This window comes from Microcaecilia unicolor, chromosome 5 (assembly GCF_901765095.1).
Source record: "Microcaecilia unicolor chromosome 5, aMicUni1.1, whole genome shotgun sequence".
Lineage (NCBI taxonomy): Eukaryota > Metazoa > Chordata > Amphibia > Gymnophiona > Siphonopidae > Microcaecilia > Microcaecilia unicolor.
The window spans coordinates 215,625,080-215,644,304 of record NC_044035.1 but is presented as its reverse complement, the minus strand read 5'-3'; the positions used below and the strand labels follow the sequence as shown (position 1 = coordinate 215,644,304).

Sequence of the window (19,225 nt, the reverse complement as noted above, 5' to 3'; positions counted from 1 at the left end):
TCATCAATGTTTCTCGGCATATTTACCCCGAGATATCTGATATAGTGCATGGCCCATCGAAATGGGGCAACTTGTTGCAGTCGGGCTTTTTGCTCAGCGGAGATATTTATATCTAATGCCTCAGATTTGTCTAGATTAATTTTGAAACCCGAGACTCTCCCATAAGCATATAGTATTTCTAGCACTCTTGGGAAGGAGGTCTCAGGATCTCTCAGCGTTAACAGAATGTCATCAGTGAAGAGGAGTGTCCATGTCTCTAGGCCTCCCAACCGTGGGCCTCTAATATCAGGGTGTGCTCGAAGTCGTATCGCAAGGGGCTCCATTACGATGGCAAAGAGCAAGGGGGATAACGCACATCCTTGTCTTGTCCCCCTATGAAGGAGGAAGGGTTCTGTAAGCCTACCATTTAATCGTATTGAGGCTGTGGGAATCTTATAGATTAGGTGGAGCCAGTTGATGAATCGCCCCGAAAATCCCATTTTAACTAACACTCCAAATAGAAAGGCCCAACTCACTCTGTCAAACGCCTTTTCAGCGTCAAGTGACAGGATGCATAGAGGGGACCGTGTGTCCTGTGCGTGGTAGATCATGTGTAGGGCTCGTCGAATGTTATCAAACGTCTGTCTCCCATGCACAAATCCCACCTGGTCTTCGTGAATAAGAGAAGGTAGACATTTCTGTACCCGTGTTGCTAAAATTTTTGTAAAGATTTTATAGTCTACCCCTAAGAGAGAGATGGCCTGTATGATCCACAAAGCTGGGGGTCTTTCCCGGGTTTATGAATAACCGTTATGTTGGCCAAGTTCCACGTTGGCGGGAGCCCCGAGCTAGTCTCCAGTGAATTAAATACCCTTAACATCAAAGGGGCTAACAGTTTCCCGAATGTTTTGTAGAACTTATTGGTAAAGCCGTCAGGGCCTGGTGCTTTTCCTGTAGGTAGCCCCTTTATAGTGCAAGCAATTTCTTCCAACTCAATAGGTTGTGACAACCTCTGGACGTCATTACTTGCCAATTTAGGAAGCTCCTCACCGTCTAGATAAGCCTCCATCTCTATATCAGTTATTTCTTCCCCTCTGGCATACAGTATGCCATAATAGTCTGTAAATGCCTCTTCTATATAATCAGGGGCTGTATGGATCTCTCCCCCCTCGTCTCTCAAACTCGCGATCGTATTGCGGGTTGCCTGCTGTTTGAGTTTATAGGCTAGCAGGCGGCTAGCCTTATTACCAAATTCTTAATGGGACTGCTGGGCTCTCTGTAAATCCTCGGCTAGATCTGTAAGCTCTAGATCGCAAATTTGATTCCGGAGCCGACGGATCTCGTCTATAATTATCTGCGAGTCACTCAAATTGCCCCGATGAAGTTTGGATTCCTCCTGCTCTAATTGACTCCGGAGTGCAGCCTCCTTGGACATTCTCTGCTTTCTAACATGTGCCTTAAGCGCTATTAAGTGGCCTCTCATGGTTGCTTTAAATCCCTCCCAAACTGTAATGGGTGAGACCTCTCCATTATCATTGAACTGGATATATTCAATAATATTTTTTTCTATGCTCGCAACATTAAGCGGATCTTGTAAGAGAGCATCATCTAAGCGCCACTCCTTCCTCCCTCCCCGGGCTTTGGGCAGCATCAATTGCATCAGTACTGGGGAATGGTCTGACCAGGTTCTGGGCAGTATCTGGTGGGCTCCCATCTTTCCTGCTACTGATATTTCCCCTAGCCAAAAATCTATCCGGGAGAACGACTGATGGACTGCAAAGTAGTATGTGTAAGTTCGCTCTTGTGGATATAGCTGGCGCCACAAATCTATTAAATGCCAATGGGCAATAAATTCTTGCAGCCGTATTCTCTCTCTATGACCATAATGTGTGTTACCCGAAGAGTTATCGAGGCGAGGCTGTAAGGTAAGGTTGAAATCTCCCCCGACTACTAGAGAGCCTTCTATGTGTTGTTGAATGACCTGATCTAGTTCAGAAAAGAATCCCTCTTGCTGCATATTAGGGCCGTAAACATTCACTATAGTGTAAACCTGCCCCATCAGTGAAAAAATCACTAGGAGGTATCTTCCTCGTTTATCCCTGACCACTTTTGAAATATTCCATTGTTTATCTCCCGCAAATGCTATGAGCACTCCCTTACTCTTCGTATTATCCCCATTGGATTCAAAATATATAATTGGAAACTTTTTATGGCGACACAGATATTCAGATTTGGGCAATAGATGGGTTTCCTGCACCAGGACCACGTCCGCCCGAAGGCGAAGCATTTCTCTAAACAGGAGTTGCCGCTTCCTTGGAATATTCAGCCCTCTCACATTGAGCAGCAGTAAATTAAGTTCAGACATATTACTTCTTAGTATATCTTTCCATAGCATTCTGGAATTTTAGCTGGCTCCTCATTTTCTGCCATCCCTGTTGGGCCTGTCCCCTAATTTCTCTGAAGTAGGCCTTCCCACCCTTCCCCCCCTGTCTCCACCCCTCCTCCCACCCACCCCCCTGATTTTTAAAGCTGCCCCTGTGAACCATCAAGAGCATCTAGGGAAGGAGTGTGAACTAAGTGTACGTCATGTCAAGACCCCGCTAGCACTCATATAATATAAACAATCAAAGCCTCATATTGGTTTTAAGTCACATAACATTCTTATTAAACTGTTTAACTTTGTAACAATCGAACTTGATAAACATAGTGCCAACACATTGAGGTATCGCTCCTAACCACATCACATAGTCATCCAGAACTGTACCTTTGCCTCTCAGCAGTGCAACAAGCACCTTGATGATCTGTAGCCTGAAATCTCTGCCAGGGCAAATCATCCTCTCTGAAAGGCGTAAACAGACGGGATATCCTGTCTCCTAATCTGGCTCCCTTCAGGAGACTTTAGTTGCCGACTGCTGGCGCTTCAGACGTTTCTGGCCATTTCCCACTCGTTGCCATTTTGGTGGTATCATCCGCGCTGTGCCTTGCTTCGCTGTTACTCCTAAGTTAGATGCCTCGCCCGTATCTTCTTCTGGTAGAATCTCCTTCGCCTCTGAGAGTGATCTTATTTGCTGCATCTTTCCCTCTTTATAAAACACTAGGGCGAAGGGGTGCCTCCATTTGTATCGGATTCCAAGTTCCTGAAGGCGTCTGGTGACCGGTCTAAGATCTGCTCTGCATTTTAGAGTAGTGGCTGCAAGATCTTGATATATTTCTACTGCGTATGTGTCCCAGGTAAAGTTTGGAGTCTGCCGTGCCACTTTTGCCACTTGTTCTTTCAACTTATAATCTCTAAAGCAGACTATTATGTCCTTTGGGAGGTTAGCCCGCGGGGATCCGAGCGCTCGGTGGGCCCGTTCTAGTTGGATTGAAGCTAGGTCCAACACTGTGCCGCCCACCGCCAGGAGTTCAGTCACCAATTTTTGGACCGTGGATTCGCAGTCAAGGTAGGCAGGGGATTCCGGTAACCCTCTAAAACGCAAATTGCATCTACGGCTCCGATTCTCCAGGTCCTCCAGCTTGTCTAAGACCTGGTGGTGTGCCGATTCAGTTGCAGTGGTTCGTTGGTCCAGGGCTTCGATCGTCTCTGACTGGGCATCCAATCTAGTCTCCACTTCCTCTATTCTGGACCCCAGCTGTCATATTTCGCCTTTTAAGTCAGCTCCCATTGTTACCAGATCATTGCGCATTGCTTTTAGATCTGCTCTGATTTCTTGGAGCCATTGCTGCCATTCGGGTTCCATTTCCTCCTCGGGCTTCCCCCGGCCTTTGCTAGCCTCTGCTTCCATCGGAGGTGTTGTCTTGCTGGGAGTCGCCGGCTGCTCTCGCTCCTGGCGGTTTTGCTGTGCGGCCGCCATTTTGTTTTTTCCCCCTCGCGGCTCCGAGGAGTAAGCAAAGCGGGCGAAATCTATCTTCCTCGCCTCTTCCCGCATCAAAATCGCCTGTAGCCGCTGTCACTTGGGTCTCCACTCTCCGATGGCGCTTAATACGCTTTCCAGAGCGGGCTTTCAATCGTTTAATCGCTACGAGTCATGCGGAGCTCAGCTCTTAAGCGACCATGCCGCTCGATGACGTCACTTCCTCCTCAGGGCCTTTTTTTTAAGGGGCCAGAAAATGGATGTGCAGCAACATAAAAACCAGCAAGCATCCATTTTCAACCTGAGACCTTATCACCACCTATTGATTTAGTAGTAAGGTCTCACGCACTACCCAGGCGGTAGGCATGCAGTGTGTGCCCATTGCTGTTTACCGCTGGGTAAGCACCACATGGTAGAAAATTACTGCATGTTTTCGGCGCAAGCCAAATTCTGAATTACCGCCTGGGGTACTCGGTAGCCGGGCGGTAATGCTGATTTGGCACGCACTGGATGGCATAGGCCCTTACATGCCATTGTAAAAGGGTCCTTAAGTGACTTGCCCAAGGCCACAAGGAGCAGGCATGGGATCTGAACCTGGGCCTTGCAGTTCCCAGCCTGCTGCTCTATCCATTAGGCTACTCATCTGCTCCCATGTAATTTTAATTGTAGTGAAATCACTCCCAGTGGTCATATTGGTCAGAGAAGTAAATGACATGCACATATTAAAGCTTCAAAAATCTGATCGCCTAGCAGATGAGCACATTTTGCATAATTATTACTGAAAGTCACACACAAAGTACACAGGTACCTTATATTGCAATATCTTTTGAATTTATGAAGGATCAAAATGTAAGTACACAAAGTGCCAGAGAATCACAAATAGAAAACTTACCACTTTGCGAGTAGGGAGGAGAAAATTTAGCTATTTTATAAAGAAAATTAGGCATCTATTTTTTTTTTATATAAAATACTGATATATGTAGCGTAACCTGCACTAGAGCTGAGTGTAAACGTTCACAGCTACATTTATAAGGAACACACATAAATGATAAGATTTTATAATCGAGAAGAAAAGTGGGAACAGAGACCAGTGGTCTATGTTCCCACTTTTCTTCTCATTGTGAGCTACTCCGTGGGACATTTTGAGTTCTCTACATACGTGGATTCTCTTAAGATTTTATAATCTACACATGTAATTGTGTGCTCTGCCAAAAACTCCGTCCATGTGTACAAAGTATGTGCCACTGACTCTATACATGAACATACAAAATTGCACTCAAGGAAAAGAGCCCATCTGGGCACGTAAATAACTAAAATACCACCATTTACGTGCATTCTTAGTGCCTAAGCGTAGGTACCTCCTTATGCAATTACCTTCTTTGTGTCTATAAAAATATTGTTCAGCATATACTTTATTTACTGGGTGTAGAGAATTATATAGAATTAAACTATAAAAGGAAAAAGCTCACCCACTGCACTGCTCATGACAGAATCCAAAACCATTGCAGTATCCAAATTGAGCTTTGGGGCTAGGTTTACATCCAAACTGTTGCTCTTTATTATTTTTTCCCTAAAGCAGAAGCAGAAAAGGGCAAAAGAAAGGCAGCAATGTTTTAATTCATTATTAGGCATCTGTCCATTCACCTATCATGACACAGGTGTTCGTTATACTAGGGTTTGTTAGTAATTCTTAGTTTACAGACATTTAGAATGACAGAATATCATCATATGTATACATTCTCCTGCACTAATATAGGGAATCAGATAATCTGATTCAAGACAGTTCTAGGGCTACCTTTAATGTCAGAAGCGGGTTAAGGTATACTTAATTGACTAGGTCTATAGTTTGGTTGTATTAACTGAGAATTTTTAAAATACGGTTAAGAGGTAAACATAGATGGGTGAGGAAGGGGGTCCTTAGACATCGGTAGCATTGTACACTGTTGTGTTCTGCAGTTTTATAGTTCATCTGATTTTATCTTATCTTTGTTTCTATATGTGTTAGGGCTGTACTGAATATTTGGCCCCCTAGTGCCCCAAATGCATTATTCGTATTTGGCCGAATACGAATAATGCATTCAGGACACTAGTGGGGTTGAAATTTAGGGCTGTACTATATGTGTTGAATATTCAACACATATAGTACAGCCCTAAATTTTACCTTACCTTTGTTTCTATATGTGTTAGGGCTATATCGAATATTCAACCCCCTAGTGCCCTGAATGCATTATTCATATTCAGCCGAATATGAATAATGCATTTGGGGCATGAGGGGGACAAATATTCGGTACAACCCTAAATTATGCATATAAGTAAACCACTGAGAAAATTTGATCAACAGCACATATTATTTTAAATAAAATAAACAATATAAGACACTGATATTAGCAAATGATACATTTATTTTTACCTGTTATTTCTTTTCCTTGAATCCTGCAAGACCAGTCCAGAAGAATGGATTTATGCCACCCTACCAGCAGAGGGAGACAGAATACAACTGTTCGAATTATGTCATCCCTGATGTAAGGAGTTGTACAGCCATCAAAATTGCTAGAATGCTAATATTAAAACAGAAAACTAAACCCAATGCTAATGAGGCAGAGGTGAAAAATAGAAATAGAGCACATCCAAGAGGGGAACTCAAGATCAACCTTGGTGACCTCCAATTTACTCACTGGGGAAAACAAAATGGACTCTTGTGCCCCCTTCCTTGAACACAAAGAAATACCCCCTGCAATTAAGGTCTTCCCATTAGGGTCTTGGGCCAGACTAGCATGATTCAAGAAAAGGAAATTATCAAGGAAGGAGAAATGTACTCTTACTTATCCTGCTACATTAATCCAGATATGTGGGAAGTACTAAATACCCTTAAACTGGGCAGAAGGATGCCAAGGTTGCCTTCAGAAAAGCCTTCCAAATGGATGAATCTTTCCTGGTCCTAACACCCAGCTTGTAATGTCTGACAAAAGAATGCAAAGATGACCAAGTAGCTGCCCAGCATACAGCCTGTGATCCGACTGCCTTGACTTCACCTCAGGACAAATCCAGTGTTTATGTGGAGTGTGCCATTCAAGACACCTAACAAACTAATTGCCTCTCTAATTCACTGGACCAAATAAGACTTAGATGCAGCTTCCCCCTGTTGAGACCCATTGAAGAGAACAGAAAGCCTAATCATCCTTTTAGAATTCTTGTGTTGCCTTCAAGTACTTGAGCATGACCCAACAAACACAGCTTATGACTTCCTTCCTGCCTTTACATTTGAAGAAGGAAGGAAGGCAAATTTACTGGTTCAAATGAAATGAGGACACTTCCTTAGATGGGATGGAAACAGCCAAAAGGAAAGCGATTAATGAGAAAACATCAAATAGGAGTGTCTATGGGAAAGCACCTGCAACTCAAGACATGACACTGAGTAAATAACCACTAGAAACACAACCTCAAAAAGATCCTTCAAAGGCTCAAAAGTAGCCTTCATGAGTGCATATGACAAAGCACTGAGATCCCATGAATGAACAACATATCTAAAAAGGCGGACAAATCTGTTTGCCCCCCTGAAGAAAACAAGACATCAGGATGGGAAGCCAAGGATATCTCCCAAAACCTTCCCCTGAAATGTGAGAAGGCCACCACCTGAACTTTTAAAGAATGCAGAGCCAAACCCTTGTCCAGCTGAGTCTGAAGTAAGGTTAACATGGAAGGAAGGGAGAGCAGCATGCTACATAATTTGCCAAAGCCCTGTTGGAGCAGGAAGCTGGAGAGCTCAAGGAGATGGGCACTGTTGTCTGACATCAATTACTGCTATTGGAAGAACTTAAAAAGTAGCGCAGCTACTACAGTATTTTGGAAGCGGTGTGCTACATACTTTGTCAGGGTCCCACTGGAGGAGGCAGCTGGAGAGCTTGAGGAGGTGGGTAGCAGCATCTGACAATAATTTCTACTGCCGGAATAACTTACAAATAGTGTAGCTACTGCGGCATGCAGCCACAGGGTGTACCTAAAAAAGTGTGGCCAAAGAGTCAAGTCAGGCCCATTGAGAACCCTTTAGGAGCCTCAAAGAAGCTGAGGAGCAGGAGATCCTACCCATTTTTCTCTTAAAAGTTACTGTTTGTTTATTATGGTAAAATGTAAAGGAAGAGCTACTCCAAAAATTAGTGGTCCTATACACAGACATTTAAAAAGACTCCACCTACTTTGAAACTTTCTTCAGCATCTGGTACTTCTCTGAATCTGGGTGACAGGCCCACTCCATCACCCCCTATTGTTTCTTCTACCTTAAAGGGAGGATCACCTCATGTCTTCTCCCTGCCTGGGTTATCTACTACTGCCTTGGTACAATGTCTCTCTGCAGTATCCACTTCTGGTGTTCACATGCCAACTATAGTTTCCTGTTCTACATTTACAGATATATTACTACTACTATTTATCATTTCTATAGCGCTACAAGGCATACACAGCATTGTACACCATACATAAAAAGAGACAGTCCCTTCTCAAAGAGCTTACAATCTAGATATAGAAATCTATAAGTGACGTATAGATTCTGCTTTACCCAAAAGAAACACAAACCTGCCTCTTTGGCCAAGCAGTGAGCTTTTGATGCCTCTTTGCTTGTTGACATGAAGATTTACTTTATTTTATGATGATTTTCTCTTCCTGGTTTTGCTTCCAGCTTCTTCTCCTGTAATCTGCAGTGAACCTATGGTATCTAGTAAAATAGAAATAGATATATTGTATGTATGTTCATCAAACAACCACCTCTCCTTGAAAGCAAGGGGCCCTCTCACTTGAAAACAATGATTTTTGGAGATCACATCCAGCACTCAATTCCAAAGTCAGAGCCTTTCCTGAACTAACACCATCAAAGCCACTTAGAGGGAGGAAGTCTTCACATTGTCATAAATAGTATCAGCAAGGAATGCCACTCCAATTCTAGACACGCCACCTTCATACTCTCCAGAAGCAACTGCAATCATCAAAGTAAAGCCAGAGTAATTTAGCCCACACAAACACAAGCCCAGATACCTAAGATGAGAATGTCTGTTTCAAGAGGGCCTCTATATTCTTGTTATAAGTGTCCTTAAAGGCCATACTGTCCTCAACCAAAATGGCGGTCTTGAAGGTCACTGCCACAGGCACAGCATCTACTCTAACAACCCTTAAAAAAAAAACACTTTTCATTTCAGCCACAGTAAAGTTTATCCATAACCATCTTACCCTTAAGAACCATCTCTGAGGTCTTCTGTTCTGCAAGGACCATCTGATGAAGTGCCCTGTGAAAGGGAAAGATCATAGATGGTCTTCTGAGCCGCTCCAAGAGAGGGTCACCCTCAGCAGCCTCATTAGCCATGGGCTCAGATACCATAGCCTGCAAATGAAGGAGGAGAGTTCCTCCTTCCAGAAAAGCCAAATATTTCCTCTTTCAGATTCAGACTCTCTATGGAGTGCCTAGGTTGCCTTCCACATCTGCTTTCTACAAATTCTCCAGCACTGAATCAGCAGAAAAAGCTCCTTCACTGAGCTTAAAACATAGGAATAGCAGAACCCAAATTAGCCCCAAGCCCAGACACACTGGAGATTTCCCACTTCTGGGCTTCTGCATGGCACTGAAAGTCACATGAATCACAAGGATAAACTCTGGTGAAAACTATATTTAAGGAAGAAAAGAAGGAGAAATCTGCTGTATCAGTGGGGAAGTTCCCTGCTCGGGTACCAGAGCCAGGGATCCAGAACCTAAAGAAAAAATCATCCCCAGCTGAGATGCTGCCATCCAAATTGGCTACCATTTCTGCCAGTGCAGTTAGCAATAGAGGAAGGAACCAGAAGCTCTCGGATCCTGATTGTACATCATGCAAAAGAAGCTGGCCACAGTACTCAAGTGGTGCTTGTGCAGATGCCACAACACCTGCCATGCTCAAGCACCCTGCACCTGTATCACAACTGGCTCTATCACTCAGTCCCCGAACCATCATGAGGCAAAACCCCAGCCCTCCTAAGATACTGACTGCAACTAGAAAGGATCCCCCTTCAGCTTTCCTCAATGCTAACTCCTGGCTTGTATTTTTGGATTGGAAAAATAAAAGATGATACTTTAACCATGCACTGCAAACCTCTCCTTAAGGAGAACAGAAACCAACAATGCAGGCAACATGTCGTGGATACTAGTCTGACACCATTCTAACTCTGCATTCAGCCCCGCTGGATGAAGTGTTTTAAGGAAAAAGATCCAGCGTTGTTGCAGAGTTAGAATGGTGGTCCCTTGTGTGAGAGGTTGCTGTGATATTTGTTTTAACCAATCGGGTGCGTCAGTAGTACAGTCAGCTGATTGGCATTTAAAAGTTGGCGTTTCCAAAAGAAGCTGCGGCCATCTTTTCAATATCAGAGAATATGTTAGTTGCAGAAAATGTAAGTTGCCCTAATGCAGTATATTCTATTAGTTTGATTTTTGTAAATATAGATTACATAACCCACTTGAACAGAACTTAGTTTTTGTATCTGCTTTCAGCGAACCTCTTCCCTGAGGAAGATGCAAAACCTGGCCACATTGGTAGAGGTTCTCAAACTGTAGAAAATAGCTGCAAGTTAAGTGGTGCTAGTGATATCCGCTAATTTTGGATTTTTTTTGGACTGTTTCTAAATAATATTCAACAAACGTCTTCTACTAATCATGGGGATATTTGGATAAGTGTATCTATTTGAAAAACTGAGAAAAATATTGATCGATGAAGAATGCACATCGTTGCTCTTAAAAGTCTGGATTGCAACGTTAATGCTGTGAATTCTGATGATCCTCATAAAAATCTATGAAAATGTGCTTAAATATATTTAGAGTATGCTGAATTACCCCAACTTGTCATTTCGTCCTTTAGATTGTAAGCTCCTTTGAGCAGGGACTGCCCCCCTTTTTTGTTAAATTGTACAGCGCTGCGTAACCCTAGTAGCGCTATAGAAATGTCAAGTAGTAGTATGCTGAATTATTTATGGAAGTCTGTTTGAATTGATGTTTACTCTGCTGGTGCTCTAATTTTGAAATAACAGTTGCTTTGGAATCAGATTATTTTTATATGTTTGTCCCTTGTGAAGAAGGGGATAAGGGAACATGGGGGGGGGGGGGGGGGGGTACCGGCGGAGGAGAAGATGAGGCCCAGAGGAGGGGACAACCCAGATTCTTAGCTCAGGGAGTTCCACATGTCAGGAGAAACCATAGATAATTTTCCCCAGAGGGCTGGGGCAGGGTAAAAACTACAATTCCCAGCAGCTCTTGAGGAAGTCTTACAACAGAATCAAAGATTTCCTATCTCAGCAGCTCCCAGTGCAGCCCAAGGGAAAGACAGGTAAAGGTGAAACCCAAGACACGGAAGGGAGGCCAGGAATGGAGGGGGAGCCTCTAAGCAGAGCTAATCAGGGGGAGGAGGATCAGCTGGGGAATGGGTGGGGCGAGGAGCCCATGGAATGGAAGGGGGAAGAAAAGGAGGAAGACGTGAGGCGAGAGGAGCCGATGGAGATTGCAGCTCTGGCAAGATCCACAAGTAAAAGGTTCAGACAGCAGGTAACCGCTTGGTGCGGGGTCTTGGTAAACAAGGAAAGACAGTGGCTATCTTGGAGGAGCCAGGAAGCGACGGGGTCAAGTGGGAGGAAGCCAGGAGATAGAGCTGGCCAGAGGAGGGAGGGGACCCCTGGGAGCTCTCTGCCTCTGAACTGCTGATGGGATTTCTAAACTGCTTGTGTGAACTGCCTGTTTGGATGTGCTTGTTTTCTTTGAATTGCTTGTTTTCTTTGTGGAACGGTTTTTGCTTTTGGGATTACTTATTTTGAATTGCATCATTGGGACTGCTGAGATTCATGTCCTGTTGGTTTATGAACTGCATTTTTGAAGCTATGGAGATTCCTGAACCGCTTTGCTTTTGGAACTGCATTATTAAAAACTACTTTTTCTAAACTGTTTGTTTTTGGGATTGCATTCTTGAAACGGCTGGGATAATTTCCCTGGCGGATATCTCGGGAGCTGTACTGGAATAGTACTGCTGACATATCTCAGGTCGGAGGGTACACATGGAGGATTACAGGGAATTGTACCCAAGTGGAATATCATATAGAAAACTCGGGCCGGAGGCCAGAGTTTTCCTGAGAGGAGCGGAGGGATCCTTCACACCCTGCACAGTTAGATTCTTTTGTCCGCTATATGTGATTTATTTATTAGCAGTGTTCACGACAAGTTTTTTAAAAATTACGTAAAGCACCAGTAAAAGAAATAGCAATGAAAATAGTAGAATAAATGCTTTATACAGGAATTGTTTTGCCCTAACAGTATTCATCTTGGAAGCATATAATATTTTAATGCTTTGCCCTAAATACTCATCTAGGTATACAATGTTAAAAAAAATGAAGTAAAAGCATATGCAAAGAGAATATGGATATAATTAGTAGCTGTAAGGCAAAGTATTTTTCAGACTTGGTTTGATTGATAACTGAGGTTACCTGTGTAATATCTTCCTAATACACTATTGACTCCTTTATTCTATTTCACTCCCTTTTTATTCTATCCAGGGCCGTGCCGATGCGGTAAGCGGGGTAAGCGCCGCAGGGGGGCGCCCACCTCTGGAGGGCGCCGCCGCGGTGCTTACTCTCGCCCCGCGAGGCCTTTAAATCTTTTTACCTGGTCGCAGCAGCGTCAGTGAAAGCGCTGCCGACGTCTCCCTTCCCTTGCACTCATTGGTTCTCTCAGTGTCCCGCCTTCTTCTGACGTCAGAAGAAGGCGGACACTGAGGGAACCAAGAGCGCGAAGGGAAGGTAAACGTCGGCAGCGCTCCGCTTTCACTGATGCTGCATAGGCGCCCCGTATAAGAGGCTTGGGGAGGCTAAGCCTCCCCAGCCCAGCTGTGACCTTTCCCGCCCATGCTGCATTGCCTCCCCCCCCAAACGTAGCCACTTTCCCTCCAGGCCCGAGGCCCGCTCATCCAGACCTGCCAAGTCCGGAGTCTCCCGCACTCCCGAGTCTGGGCCGGCAAAGTGGGAAGAAAGTCTCCTCTTCAGCGCGAGTCGCGCGATAAAACAAAAAAAAAAGAAGCAAGAGCGGGGCCGTGGCAGCCTTCAAGCATGGGCTGTCTGCGCTGCAGCCGCTCCTCTTTCTGCCCCTGGAGGAGCAGGAAGGAAGTTGACATCGACTTCCTGCTCTGCTCCGGGGACAGAGAGGAGTGGCTGCAGTGCCGATAGCCCATGCTGAAAGCTGCTACGGTACAGCCCCGCGCTTGTTCCAGCAGCCAACTGTTGCTCCTGGGGGCTCCAAAGCGGTTGAAGCTGCGTGTGGTGTCGGTCCTCCCAGCTGATTCCTGCACTTTGGGTGCGTGTAACGCGTGCTACCTTTTTTTTTTTTTGTCTGGACTCGGGGCGCTGCTGCTGCTGAAGAGGAGAAGCAGCAGCAGTGGCCAACAAATTAATACCGGGTGGAAGGGGGAGCGAGAGGCACTAGGCAGGTATAATGGAGAGAGTGGGAAGATGGGGAGAGAAGGAGGGGACATGGAGAAGGGCTGGAGTCCTGGAGAAAGGGAGAAGCTGCTTAAAATGAGGAGAAAATGGGAGGGGGGGGGGGTGAAAGAGGGAAGACACTGGAAGGGAGAGAGAAACTAACAGGAGGAGAAACATTGAAGGATGGGGAGAGAGAGGGGGGCATGATGAATGGAAAAGGGTAGAGAGAGAGACACTGGATGGAAAAGGGGATAGAGAGAGAGAGAGACACTGGATGGAAGGATTGGGAGAGAGGGAGGTAGATGTTGGATGGCAGGATCGGGAGAGGGGGTAGACGAATGGAAGGACATGGAGAGAAAGAGGGAAGAGGAAGACAGAAGGATGGGGAGATAAAGAGGGAAAACGGATGGAAGGATGAGGAGAGGGGGGATAGATGGGACGGGAGAGAAGAGAAATCACTGGACTGGACATGTAGGGGAGGGCAGGGGAGAGAGGAGAATTGCTAGATATGGAAGGATGGAGGGGTCAGGGGAGAGAGGAGATTTGCTAGATGGATGGATGGAAGAACCGGGGAGAAAGGAGATTTGCTAGATTTGGATGGAGGACAGGGGAGGGAGGAGAGTTGCTGGACACGGATGGATGGATGGATGAATGGAGGGGAGGGGAGTGAGGAGAAATGCTGAATATGGATGGAGGGGAAACTGCTGAATTTAAGGACTGGATTGAAACGCTTTGAGGGCAGATGCAACTGGAGGAAGGATAGGGACAGGGTGCCACAGATGGTAGACAGAACGCATAAGGACACAGGAGGATGGTGGACATGGTGAGTGAAAGAATATCAAATGGAAAGAAGACACCATAAAACAGACGACACTGGGACCAAAGCGAATAGAAAAACTAAATGCTCAGAAAACAAAGGTAGAAAAAAGTATTTTATTCAGAATGTATTAATTGGAATATGTCAGCTTTTGGAAATGTGCATCTGTGATATTTTGCACGTAAGTTTCAATTTCTCTAGTATTGCTGCATGCCAAGTCTGACTTCTTGAGGTAATTTTCCAATTCATAATTTTGCCTTCATATCTTTTGATTTCTAGTTCCTTTTGTCATATCTGTTGTCATGTGTTTTTCATGTGTGATCAAGGTGCAGTATTCTGCTAGCATGTACTATTTGCAGCCCTTTTGGTTTTGGTTTTTTCACTAGGTAGTGTATTGGTGTTTTAGAGCCTGGTGTAATTACAGTGCTGCTTTTCCACGCATAAGATTGTAGCTCGTCCTGTCCTTGGAATTAGTGCTGTTATGATTTGGTAAGTTTCTGAGTGTGTTTTTGCACAAGTTTGTGTATAGTGTTTTGCAGTGGAAAGGTTGTGTGTTGGCCGTACTAAGGTGACATCAACACTTTAAATTCATTTTAGTTTGTCATAACATCAGACATAGTTTTATAATATTTTGGAGGATCTGATGTTGAATTGTTAAAGGTATTAATTGTGACTATTTTACTTTTATTTATTTTTCCTGTGTGTTGTCGGACAATTATGGATGTAAGCCCTGCCCCCTGGTACCACCCATAACCCCGCCCCCTTTAGCCTCCCCAAACAGTTGGGCCACCGACCGCCTATGCTGACGCTGCTGCGACCTCTTCGTTGCCGTCACGTCGTCCCACCCCCCACTTCACACGATTTGCGAACCGCGCTGCCGCTTAGCACTGCTTAAAAAAAAATTTACACGTCAGCAGGAACAGGCTGCTTCAGCCAATCCCAGGAGCCTTCCTTCAGCCCTCAGGGGCGGAACACGCTGAAGGAAGGCCCCTGGGATTGGCTGAAGCAGCCTGTTCCTGCTGACGTGTAATTTTTTTTTTAAAGCAGTGCTAAGAAGCGGTTCGCGAATCGCGTGAAGGGAGAAGACAATTTGCTGGAAATGGAAGGGAGGGGAGAGAGAGGAGGATTGCTGGCTATGGATGGAGGAGGGAAGGGCAGAGAGGGACAAGGATGGACATGGGGGCCCAGGAAGAGGACAATTTGCTGGAAATGGAGGGGAGAGAGGAGGATTGCTGGCTATGGATGGAGCAGGGAAGGGCAGAGAGGGACAAGAATGGACATGGATGGGAGGGCAGGACCCAGGGAGAGAGGAGAAATGGATATAGAGCAAGAAATGAAGAAGAAAGGAGAAAAGTAAAGAAATAAATGGAAAGGAAGCCCTGGAAATGGAGTTAAGAGGACAAATAGCAGCAGACTCAGATACTGGCCAGCATGATCGGAAAAAGAAAGTCACCAGACAACAAAGGTAGAAAAAAATCATTTTATTTCCATTTTAGCGTTTGGAATATGTCTACTTTGAGAATTTACATCTGCTATCTTATTTTGCAATGTATAGCAATTTGTTTCTAAGAATATTGCTGACAATTCCTGTCAGTGTAGCAAGTGGTGAGCGATCATTTTCACCGGGGGGGGGGGGGGGGGGGGGCGCCAACTGATAGTCTGCAGGGGGGCGCCAGAGACCCTAGGCACGGCCCTGATTCTATCCTATTAACAAAAAAAAAAAACCCCGTCCCTTCCTTTCACTCGCAGAGGGTCTGACCTATAAAAGTTCCTAATCTTCTGTCTCCATCCTATTGCCTATATTGCACTGTGATTTTATATTTTTATGCTGGTATTGTCTTAAAGGGATTTTATAGAACTGTATTTTGAACTGTCTTAAAGGTGTTTTCATTGGAACTGTGTTTTAACCTGTGCCAAGAGTTTTAAACCTGTGACTTAATCCAATCAATCTGGTTACATAGAATCTGGTGACTGTTTTAAAGGTGCATTCTTTAGAATTGGATGTGCTTCATTCAGCTGAGAGACCTTGAAATCTCTGAGCCAATCACAACGCGTTTAGCTGAGTTAAACACACTGTGATTGGCTCAGAGACTTCCAGGTCTCTCAGCTGAGTGAAGGACGTCCAAAAAGGACGTGTTTATTATGGGGGAGAGAGGAGGACGTCCGAAAAGGTCGTCTTTTTGGATGGATGTCCTCAACTGCACGATCGAGCCGCATCGGAGCCTTCCTGCAGCAGGCCGTGGATGGGTTGAGCGGTGCGGTGTCTTCCTTTCGTCCGGCACAGAGGCGTATGAACCTTTTTGCAAGAGAGTTTTCTGTCCTGATTCAGGGCATTATCATTGCTAATTTGGCTATTCTCCAGGAAATATATTATTTTCCTTTCTTTGTTTTGGCTTGTTTCAGGTTTTTCAGCTCAACTAGAACAAGGAAATGTGTCTGTCTATGCAGCCCTGGGAGGCCAAGCTGAGTTTATCCTGCACGTGATACCATCAAGCTGCAGTCACACTGGACACAGGTGTAGGAGGTATGAATGGAGGAAGCAGGATAATACAAAGATAGCTAACTTCAAAGAACAGGATTGGACTTGTGTGAATGTCTATAAACACAAATGCAAAGGTTATGAAAACGGGAGCCTCCAGTTATCTAACATCAGCACCGAGGACTCTGGATATTACTTTGTGGATATTTACAATACCACTGGGACCTTGGTAGCTAAACTTTGGTTTCTGCTGCAAATACAAGGAGGAATCTATTATACAAAATTTCAGAAAGAATTTGTCTATTGAAGCCTCCTTTGTCATTGGTGTGACCCCTGACGCAGGTGCGGCAGCACCGAAACACGGCCCGTGTCGGGTCTCTCTTCAATCAAAGTTCACCATTAAAGGATTATTTTAATGAAAAAACTGTTCCTTCCCGTTTTTAAAGGCCCTTTGTACCGATGGAATAGAGAATGCAAGTGAGCTACAACGAGCAGCTCATTAGCATTCCTTTTCCTTGATGCATGCCCGTTCCTTACCGATTCGCTAAGGGAATCAGTAAGGGAAGGGCTTTAATGATTTTTTAGTGCATCTTGGCCTCAATTCAATCAATTTTGTTACATGTCATCGGGTGACTCATAGCTCTGGAGGAGGGGCACTTTGTTTGGTAAAAGAAAAGAAAACGGAACTTGTTTACCTTGTGAATTGTGAGCTACACCGGGCATTTTCAGACTTGTTTTGATTGGTAACTGAGGTTACCTGTGTCCTAGTCTCACCCACCCACCCCTAGGTAAACTCCCTTTATATAGAGCAATCAAGGGACAAATATCTTCATTAGTTGGTCAATCCTAATTCTTGTTACTCCCTGTCATAGTTCACCTTTTTCACACTTGTGAACTGGATTAGGAACTGGTTGACGGACAGACGCCAGAGGGTGGTGGTGAATGGAATTCGCTCGGAGGAGCGAAAGGTAAGTAGTGGAGTGCCTCAAGAATCGGTGCTGGGGCCAATTCTGTTCAATATATTTGTGAGTGACATTGCCGAAGGGTTAGAAGGTAAAGTTTGCCTATTTGCGGATGATACTAAGATCTGTAACAGAGTGGACACCCCGGAGGGAGTGGAAAACATGAAAAAGGACCTACGGAAGCTAGAAGAATGGTCTAAGGTTTGGCAATTAAAATTCAATGCGAAGAAATGCAAAGTGATGCATTAGGAAGTAGAAATCCACGGGAGACGTATGTGTTAGGCGGGGAGAGTCTGATAGGTACGGACGGAGAGAGGGATCTTGGGGTGATAGTATCTGAGGATTTGAAGGCGACGAAACAGTGTGACAAGGCGGTGGCCGTAGCTAGAAGGTTGTTAGGCTGTATAAAGAGAGGTGTGACCAGCAGAAGAAAGGGGGTGTTGATGCCCCTGTATAAGTTGTTGGTGAGGCCCCACCTGGAGTATTGTGTTCAGTTTTGGAGGCCGTATCTTGTTAAAGATGTAAAAAGAATTGAAGCGGTGCAAAGAAAAGCTACGAGAATGGTATGGGATTTGCGTTACAAGACGTATGAGGAGAGACTTGCTGAACTAAACATGTATACTCTGGAGGAAAGGAGAAACAGGGGTGATATGATACAGACGTTCAAATATTTGAAAGGTATTAATCCGCAAACGAACCTTTTCCGGAGATGGGAAGGTGGTAGAACGAGAGGACATGAAATGAGATTGAAGGGGGGCAGACTCAAGAAAAATGTCAGGAAGTATTTTTTCACGGAGAGAGTAGTGGATGCTTGGAATGCCCTCCCGCGGGAGGTGGTGGAAATGAAAACGGTAACGGAATTCAAACATGCGTGGGATAAGCATAAAGGAATCCTTTGCCGAAGGAATGGATCCTCAGGAGCTTAGTCAAGATCGGGAGACGGGGCTGGTGGTTGGGAGGCGGGGATAGGGCTGGGCAAACTTATACGGTCTGTACCAGAGCCGGTGGTGGGAAGCAGGACTGGTGGTTGGGAGGCGGGGACAGTGCTGGACAGACTTGTACGGTCTGTGCCAGAGCCGATGGTTGGGAGGCAGGGCTGGTGGTGGGGAGGTGAGGATAGTGCTGGGCAGACTTATACGGTCTGTGCCTGTGCCAGAGCCGGTGGTTGGGAGGTGGGGCTGGTGGTTGGGAGGCGGGGATAGTGTGTTACTATGTTACTATGTGAATCACATCATTATGACCTTCATTCAGTGCAATGCATGTTCTGCTTTGATAGTAACATAGTAACATAGTAGATGATGGCAGAAAAAGACCTGCACGGTCCATCCAGTCTGCCCAACAAGATAAACTCACATGTGCTACTTTTTGTGTATACCTTACCTTGATTTGTACCTGTCCTTTTCAGGGCACAGACCGTATAAGTCTGCCCAGCACTATCCCCGCCTCCCAACCACCAGTCCCGCCTCCCACCACCGGCTCTGGCACAGACCGTATAAGTCTGCCCAGCACAATCTCCACCGGTTCTGCTACCCAATCTTGGCTAAGTTCCTTAGGATCCATTCTTCTGAACAGGATTCCTTTATGTTTATCCCACGCATGTTTGAATTCCGTTACCGTTTTTGTTTCCACCACCTCCCGTGGGAGGGCATTCCAAGCACCCACTACTCTC

General features: G+C 45.2%; 1 protein-coding gene across 1 annotated transcript in view; it reads right to left on the bottom strand.

Annotated features, from left to right (window-relative positions):
• LRRC36 (leucine rich repeat containing 36) overlaps positions 1–19,225 on the bottom strand; it is a 663,184-nt gene that overhangs the window by 384,563 nt on the left and 259,396 nt on the right. Inside the window, 1 exon segment of the mRNA XM_030203754.1 lies at positions 5,303–5,403. Within this exon segment, the coding sequence (XP_030059614.1) occupies positions 5,303–5,403 (101 nt within the window).